The sequence below is a fragment of the Alligator sinensis genome, unplaced genomic scaffold (genome assembly GCF_000455745.1).
Source record: "Alligator sinensis unplaced genomic scaffold, ASM45574v1 scaffold721_1, whole genome shotgun sequence".
In the NCBI taxonomy this organism is placed as follows: domain Eukaryota; kingdom Metazoa; phylum Chordata; order Crocodylia; family Alligatoridae; genus Alligator; species Alligator sinensis.
Window position 1 is genome coordinate 2050004 of NW_005841857.1, and position 9299 is coordinate 2059302.

Genomic DNA, 9299 nt, shown 5'->3' on the forward strand with positions numbered 1-9299 from the left:
AAGACCTGCCCCTAATGAACCCATGCTGGTTGCCCCTGAGCATAACGTCCCCTGCTGGCCCTTCCTGGACATTTGCCAGGATAATTCTTTCGAAAAGCTTCCCCAGGACCGAGGTAAGACTCACGGGCCTATAGTTTTCTGGGTCCTCCTTCCTCCCTTTTTTGAAGATGGGGACCACATTGGCCCTTTTCCAGTCCTCTGGCACATCGCCTGAGAGCCATGAGTGCTTGTAGAGCTGTGCTAGAGGTCCCACAGTGACCCCTGCTAGTTCCTTTAGCACTCTGGGGTGGAGATCATCAGGACCTGCAGATTTAAATACATCTAGTCCCTCCAGAAGTTCCCTGACAAGGTCCTCATTAACGCTAGGCTTGGGTGTGCCACCCACAGGGCCCTCGGTGGTGCCAGTGGGGGAGATATCCGGATCCCTCCTCAGAAATACGGAGGCAAAGAAATTGTTGAATATGTCAGCTTTTCCATCAGGTGAGATGACCAGATTCCCTAGCGTGTCCTGTAGAGGCCCCACGTTACTTGGCACCTTCTTTTGCCCCCCTATGTATTGGAAAAAGGACTTCTTGTTGTCCTTGATCTGGGTCGCTTGTCCCAGCTCCATTTCTGCCTTGGCCTTCCTGACTGCCCGCCTACATTCCCGAACTACTGAGGTATAGCTCTCTCTTGTGATGGCCCTTTCCTTTCCAACGGGTGTATGCCTCCCTGACTCCTTTCCCAGATGCTTTTGGTGAGCCATGGGGGCCTTTACGCCCTCTTGTCCCCCTTTGACTCGTGTAGTGATTACTTTCCTTCGAGCTTGAAGGATGGTCTCCTTAAGGAATGACCACTCCTCCTGGACACTCAACTCCCTCCTGCTCTGGGACCTCAGTGCTTCCCTCACTAGTTTTCTCACCTCGTTAAAGTCTGCCCTCTTGAAGTCGAGGGCTGCTGCCTTGCTGGAGGCTTTCGCCACCTTTCATTGGATGGTGAATTCCAGCAGACAATGATCGCTATTGCCTAGGTGGTCAAGCACCCGCAGACCCCATACCAGGTCATGCCCGTGGTCAGGACCAAATCCAACAAGGTGTCTCCCCTGGTGGGGCTGTGTACCTCCTGGGTTAGATGGAGGTCCTGTATGTCAGTTAAGAACCTGCGTGAGCGGTCAGACCTGGCTGTCTGCTCCTCCCAGCAGATGTCTGGCAAGTTTAGGTCACCCATGATGACCACAACCTTGGACCTAACTATCTCCATGAGGTGACTTAAGAATTCCTGATCTTGATCTTCTCCTTGGTTGTGTGGTCTGTAGTAGACCCCCACTGTTAAGTCCCTTTCTCCCTGACCCCCTTGTATTCTAACCCAGAGCACTTCCGTTTGCTCCTCTCTGACCCAGTGTTACTTACTATGGATGTGTGTTGCTCCTTGACAGAGTACCACACCTCCACCCTTCCTGCCTGTCCTATCTTTTCTGTAGAGCCGGTAGCCCTTGATATTCACCGCCCAGTCGTGTGTTGGGTCCCACCACGTTTCGGTGAGCCCCACTATGTCTGGGTTGGTGCTGGCTAACAAGAGGCGCAGCTCCTCCTTCTTGTTTCCCACAGGTCGGACTAGTTCCTCCTGCTTGTTCCCCATGCTGCGATCATTAGTATAGAGGCATTTGAGGCCTCCTGAAGATGAATGGACCGCCCCCCTAATCCCAGCGGTACCTAGGCCCATGTCACTTGCGTGATTACCTGTTTCGCTTGTCATCGGTTTAGGCTGGGCTGCTCCTGCAGGCGATGCTTGGCTTGCTTGTCTGAGGCTTCCTGTGCCCATGCCACCCCCTTCCCCCAACGAACCTAGTTTAAAGCCCGCCGGAGGAGATCCGCCAACCTAGAAGAATATAACATTGGCAGAGTTGCAGGTGAATGAACTGTGAATGTAGTGCTTGTTATTCGGTCCAGTGATGATGTGGGTTGTGTTAATGAGGGACACAGCAGGCATTTGAGTCAGTTGCAAGGCTTGGAAGCCTCAGTGAGGATGGGAGTTAATTAGCCTGTTTGAGATGCCATTTGAGGTTGTGGGGGCTGTCTGTAAGTCAGGACAGGTTTGCCCCCCGCAAAGACTACCTTGAGATGGTCATCCTTTTTCAGGAGTGGCTGGACATCATTAAAGATGTGTCTTAGGTCTTCAAGCTAGGGGCTGTAGGTAGGGTGAGCAAGCATCCCAGTTTGGCTGGGACAGTCCTGGATTTCATAGGCTGGTCCTACTGGTTGGTGAAAAGTCACAGAAGCAGAGGGGGAGGCCAGGAACACCGCTGACTGAGAGGTGGGAGCAGTCCCCCAGATTTCCTTAAAAATAATATGGCCACCCTAGCTGTAGGTGAAAACCATAGAGAGTCCATTGTTCTTAGCCCAGGGTTGGTATTGTACCAGTTTGGGCCAAGTCTGACTTTGTTGGTCTGTTGTTTTAGGATTGTATTGTGATGGTAGGAATTTCTGCTCCAGAACCTCCAGGTGTTCATCCTTACGGTGGGTGGGTGGTGGGCTCAGAGCAGATGCAGCTACAATGTAGAGCTTGACTGTAGGTGCTGGATCCAGTGGTGTGCTTAGGATGAAAGCCGATGGGTGACAGTAGCTGTGCTGGCTAGTAGGTTTCTGATGCAATGTGGTGGCAATGTGGCCACTGCAAACCTTCACTGTATTGTCTTGTTCTGGAATCATTTGGGGAAATATGGAATAACTTGGCAATTCATGCTCATTTTTTACCTTTAATGGTATTACTCTACAGCCTTAAAGCCTGTGTTGAATAATCGAGCGAGACTAGAGATGGGAACAGTCTTCGTGCTGCCAGGGTACAGAACTTTTTTCCCCCCCTCCTTTGCACCCAACAAATGAGTGGAAGAAGAAGCTGGATCATCTGCCTGATTGGGATATAAACTCCCTAGGGAGTGCTGCCCTCTCAGGGTCAGTCAGTGATGGGGGAAGTCATTTTGAATCCTCCTTGGGGACTAAACCTGGGCAGGAAGATCCCAATACACTTATTTTTTTCATACCTGAAAGTTGAATGTGAGGAGAAACGTGTAGGTCAGTGTACTTGTGCTACTGCTATATGATTTAAGTAAATGTTATTTCTTTTTCAGAAGAAGCGTGTTTTTATTTTACAAAGTAATAATTAAGTAGCAGTACGTTCTGTCTGGTGAGTGGATACTGGGGAGGAGGGGAAGAAAATTTTAGTTGCCTCTTGTAATATATGTTAACTTAGTTAACAAAATATGTAGTTCCTTTGCGTGTCTTTATTTTCTTAAATGAAAGGTTATTGACTGCATTTTTTCTTTTCAATTGCACAAGTAATTTGAATTTAAATAGTGAAAGTTTGATCTGGTATAATCTAAGTGGAGGTATTTTGTATTCTTAGTCTGTTAATAACAGTTTTCCCCAACTGTTAACACCACATATAGGTCAGACTGTTTACAGACACATTAGCTTAGTGCTCATGTGTGGTAGGATTTAGTATTAGGATAAGATTTCCAAACATTGTTTCAAAGTGTGGTATTTAGTTGTGGGTCCGCTAACCTTCTTTAATGCAGTCCTCACTGAGCACTCTTGACTGAGACTTGCCAGTACACTGGAATGAATGTCACAATAGGCTCTGAAGACTAGAGCAACTGGTGGATTGGAGAGGTGAATCAAAGCCATTTCAAATTAAGAATGCTTGAAACAAATTTCTGAACTATGCGTTTGATCATAGTTATGCTTTTGCAGACGAAACCATACTCGGACTTAAGTGGTAAAGGATGTCTTTGCCATTCCTTCAGATAGCAAGAAAGGTGATCAATTTTGCTAAAACAGAGGTCTGTAATTCCAGTAACTCTTACCCACAGCTTTTAGCTCTTGTACGGCTGTCAGCGGCCAGTCATCTTGGGCGCAGGTGATTTAATTACATCTGAGATCCTGTAAACAGGCATCTTCTCAATCCTGTCCTGAAATTTCAGTCCATCTTGGTACATCCCCCAAGACTGAAGAGATGTCTTTTTTGAATGATCAGTGGATCAGACATATGTTCCATACAAAAATGCTTTTATTATTGGTTTGATTATTAAAAGGTTCTTTTAATAATGGGAGGCTGATTGAAGTCCCGAGAATAACTGTCCAACCTTTTGTGTATGGAGACCTGGTGAAATACGTTAAGCTTTCTCAAGGAGAAATGTACTAAAGTGTCAGACTCACTGTCATATGTGGCAGGTGTGTGTGTGTGTGTGTATATACACATACACGTGTGTATATTATGTCACTCATGTTTTAAACACATGGAATGTGCAGTCCTCAAGACCAGAAAACATGAGGTCACAAACAACCATAATGGCCATCTAGATAGAGTAGACGGGTCTGAATTCTAGGTGTATTGTGGAAGGAAGGATGTGTTGATAAAGGTAGGCAATAAAAATAGTCACAGACTCCTACCCCTGCATCAGTATGCCTGTCAACTAGAACCTAAATAGAGAACAAGGGTTGCACATGGTGGTTTCCTTTCTCCCCACAGCTCTTGGGGCACGCACCCATATCTTAATTTTACCTGTGGAACTGATTTGATATTGCCAACTACATCTTGCTTGGGGTTTTCTTTAAGAGAGGAGATATCAAAATGGCACAGAGTGAATGTGTCTCTTCATTTCATCTTTATTGGTAGCTGTAAGGAAAGGATCATGTGCATAAATATGGTGAGTCTTTTTCTTAAAGCTATAAAAATAGAAATGTTGAAAATCATGAGAGTCATACTGTTAACAAATTTTGAGCAAGGTGCGAAGGGCGAGACAGAATTTAAACAGACCCTTGGGTCATTCCAACTGATGTGAAAAGTTCATTGATTAATGGACAAAACTGAGATTAATTGCCGAGGATAAGCACAGTGTTACAGGACAAGTCTCTCTCTGCCACAGACGGCTCTCAGCCTGCTTCTCCTCAGCCGGGAGTGTGGGGTAATCCTTCAGTGTTGAGGAAAGTGTCTTGGTCAGGGTTACCATATTTCCAGTTCCAAAAAAGAGGACACCTGTGGGTGGGGCGGGAGCATATGGTTGGGGGGAGCAGTGATATGCCTGCCCCTGACTCCCAAGCCACAGGCCCCCCAGCCCTGCTGCTGCCCCTGACTCCTGCCCCGCAGACCATGCTGGTACCCCTCACTCCCAACCTGCAGTGCCCCCCCCGCCCCCATCCCTGCTGATGTCTCAGTCCCAACCTGCAGCGCCCCCTCCCCCCATCCCTGCTGGCATGTCTCACTCCCAACCTGCAGCCCCCTGGCCCCGCCTGTGCCCCGGGCTCCCAACCCACAGTCCCCTCTCCCTCTGGTGTGCCTCACTGTCAAGCCACAGCCCCCAGCCCTGCCCATGCCCCTCACTCCTGATCTGCAGCCCCTACCCCTTAGCCTTGCAGGTGCCCCTCACTCGCGACCTGCAGCCGCCTACAACCCACACAGCTCCCTGCTGCCTCTCAAGAATCCCCCCAACCCTCTTCCACTGTTGGCGGGACAGGCACCTCCCCTGCGTTGCTGCAGCCCCAGTGCAGGCAGGCGTGCACACCCACACCCATCCCATCCTGCCCAGCCCCCCACAGCCCTACTTGCCTGCAGCTGCTGGGGCCACGCACAGAGCATGTGGTGCCCCTGGCCTACAGTCACCCTTCCCCTTCTCCCCCCAGCCCCAGGCAGCTCCTTGCTGGGGCAGGCTGGGAAGTGATGGGAAAGCAGAGGCAGAGCGAAATCCTGGACATTTTCTGATATTTTAAAAAGACTGCCCGGGTGGAGATGGGAGTACCCAAAAAGAGGACATGTCTGGGAAAACCTGGACCTGTGGTAACCCTAGACTTGATATGCACAGCAGTCCCACAGATGTTGTCTGAAGAGTTACCCTTCCCAAGTTCCTTCCACTCGCATTCACTGTTTGAGGATGGCTGGTAAATGTGATCTTAATATTCTAATCCAAGATTCCTCATTGCCTTTGTTTAAATGTCTTTGTTTCACTGAAGCCTTCAGAGCTGGATCAGACCAGGTTCTTTTTGTGGATAAGAAAGGTGGATCTTTTGGGGGATCCATTAGCAGCAGGATACTTCCTTCTTTTCTTTCTTATCCACTTCTCTCTCGCTGTCTCTCTGTGTGTCTGTCGCTCTCTCTGTCTCTCTCACAATTTATCTAAACTTTCTAAGAACAATCCATACAGTTAGCATTAGTGGTGGTTATGCAGAAAAGCTCTGCGCAGTGAGTTTTGAATGTTAATTTTACCGTAATCATTTGACGCTTTCCTGCCCTCTTGACTTTTTAAATCTTTTAAAATGGTAATATTTCCTAAATGTTTCTAGTGATGTATGCATAATGTGTGGTCTTGAATTGTAGTTAGGTTTTTAATTCTATTGAAATGATTGGGAATTTTGTCTTTCCTAACAATAAGATATGAGTTTATTTGCAGAAAAAAGTAACATGCTTGCATAACTTGATTTCTTTGTATTAATTTGTTTTATATGTGGGTGCGTCTACATGTGCAATTAATGTGCTTGAATTTTCTGTTCAGAAAATTCAGGCGCATTAAACTGCACCCCAGCATGCATCTGAGCATGTGTCCATTGGGAGCAGTTTAGTCTAGGACTGCTCCTGCCCTGTTCTGCCCTCTGGGCTCCCCCAGGTCCCAGCCCTGTGCTGGCAGGGGGCACAGGGCTGGCCCCAATGTCCGTGGGTTGAAGGAGAGCTGTCAGGACAGATCCCAATGTCCCCGTGGCTGGCAGGCAGCTTCCTGCCAAGCTGTGATAGCTCTCCCCACCTCCTGTGGCCCGCTGCTGCCTAGGCTGACGGGGAGCAATTTGCTCCCCGTCAGCTTCTACACGTGTGCTTCAGCACATTAGTTTAATGTGCTGATTTGAATTAATCTACTGTGTAGTACTTGCTGCGCATGTGTAGATGGTGATGCTTGACTGCACATTAGATTAATGCACAGTAAAGTGTCTTGTGTAGATGCAACCCCTGCTAGCTAATGGCAACCAGTAGTAGAATAACAAGATGAGAATTTTCTTCTGGAAATGTATACTTCTCATTCAGTATTGAGAGAACCACTGCAGTTCACAGTTTTTTAGTTTTTCATTTTGCAATTTTACTACTTTACAAGTGTTCATATTTTGAAATTGCCACCATACTCACACATTTTATTATGCACAGTCTGTAGAAAACATCACACCATCATTTTGTGTTTTCTGTTAAAATTGTTATGGGAGAGAATTTCTTAGAAGTTCTGCTAGAGCTGGCGTGTCAGACTCTCCCTGAGCCAGCTCCATTGAGCCAGTGCCAGCTGTGGTGGTAGTCCTGGGGGTCAGTAGTTGGCAGGGCAGTTCTGCGTGGGCCTCTCTCTCTGCCTCGCTTGCCACCCCACTTGCTGCTAAGAGCAGAGCCAACCCTAGCGGGGTGCAGGGCCTGGGGCAGACCAGCCTTTGCAGGGCCCCTTTAACACTGTGCGGGGCTGTGGGACACACCCCCCCCCCCCCCCCCCCCCCCGCCCCCAAGGGCAGGGCACGGCAGTGCCATAGCAATGAAATTTGACACCGGGGCCAGCAGATCCCACGTGCTCCGGATGAGCTGCCCTTCAATGGACATGAAGCTGGCGGTGCATGGGGTGGGGGTTCGGGTGGAGGGGTAGGGGTGGCGAGCGGCTGGACGCTTCTTCTGTGACGCGGGGCTGAGCCACCAGCTCCAGGCGGGCCCCTCAGGAGGGGCCACAGCCACTCTGCCTGGCTCCCGGGGCAGTCGCCACAGTTCACCCTACCCAAGGGATGGCTCTGGCTAATAGCCATGTTGCTGGAAGTGGTATGTCAGCCAGAGTCAAGGTACCACAAAGTCTGTGGCAGGCTACACCCCACTAGCCTTACCTCCAACTTCCAGTAGCCTGTCACAATACCAGTAAGCTGGATGGAATGGGAATGTGGGGTCAGGTCCAGCCCACGGGCTGTATGTTTGATACCTCTGTGCTACAGGATTGAAGTAGTTGCCTTTTGTTCCTTATAATAGTAAAATGTGAAATGCTGTCTTTTGCCACTCATGTTTTAATAAGCACTAGTATAACCGTATGTTTGGGAAACAGTGCGACCCCTCTTTTGTGCCTTTGAGCCACACTGTTCTTTCTTGCAAATCTCCCTGATTTGTGGCATGCTGATTTACTTAGAAAGCTCTACTGAATTCAGTGGGTATCTTTCCATTGAGTTTATTAGCCTTTAGATCAGGACCAAAATGAGCATATCTTCCTTTTGAAGCCCATTCTTTTCAATGTAAAAAAACCCCCAAGAATTTTATTCTGAGTTTTCTGTCCATTTAATAAAATATAACAGCTATTTTAAGTCAAGGCGGTCTGAAACACTGCTTGAAACTTGATAGAAAAAAATAATAATTCTATCTTTCAATTTTTTCTTAGATGGGATCAGTGTTAGCGGACTTCCGCTTTCCAGCCCTTTTCGACAAATTGTCAAACCGCGAGTAGAAAGTAAGCCTATCAATCCTCCTGAAAGCAGCAAAGCTGGTGACTTCAGTCACGTAAAGGTAAGTTTGTGGCATCAAAATAGGTGAAGGCTTCAGCCTTTGTTTTGTACTAAAGATACCTGAAAAAAATTCCCCTTCCTTTAAAGTTTTCTCTCTCCCTGGCTCACCTGCTACCTTTTAGTAGTTTGAAGAAGTTTGTTTTTCTGTATCTTTGGACTTTGTGTGCATGCACGCGCACGCAGACACACATCCACACGACATAACTTAAAGGGATGCTATCAAGTAGACTGTGCTGATAAAGATGTCTGTTCTTGCCTAGCTTCTTTAACTGAGGCTTGTGATAAAGTGGATGTAAAGAGCTCATTTTAGTTGTGGGTTCTCACTGATGAAATGTACTTATTTATTAAGAGAGCTCATACTCTACATGATATGGACTTTAGGTCTTGAGGTCTTGCCTTCAGCATGGATAGCAAGGTTAAAATGTTGGTCCACAGCCTAACAGTGCTGATTTAAAAAACAAATAAACAACCCCCCCCCCCCCCCCCCCGCAAAACCCCAAAAAGCTAGTATCCTAACCTATTAACAAAAGTTTCCCAGTGAGAGATTAATTCTACTCAACACTGAGGCCTTGCCTGGTGTACTGTGTCCAGGTTTGGGCACTGTACTTCAACCAAGACATGGACAAATAGGGAGGAGTCCGGAGGAGAACAAAATGAAAATTATTAAAGGTATAGAAAACATGATATGAGGAAAGGCTGGAAAAACTTGTATTATTTAGGTTGGAGAAGAGAACTGGTGCTTAACTGCCCCCCCCCCCGCCCGCCAACACA

The 9299-nt window shown here is 47.6% G+C and overlaps 1 protein-coding gene across 1 annotated transcript in view; it reads left to right on the top strand.

The window, feature by feature from the left end:
• The window catches only part of TRAPPC9 (trafficking protein particle complex 9), an 843209-nt gene that overhangs the window by 213807 nt on the left and 620103 nt on the right, over positions 1-9299 (top strand). Inside the window, 1 exon segment of the mRNA XM_025214635.1 lies at positions 8405-8529. Coding sequence (XP_025070420.1) covers positions 8405-8529 — 125 coding nt within the window.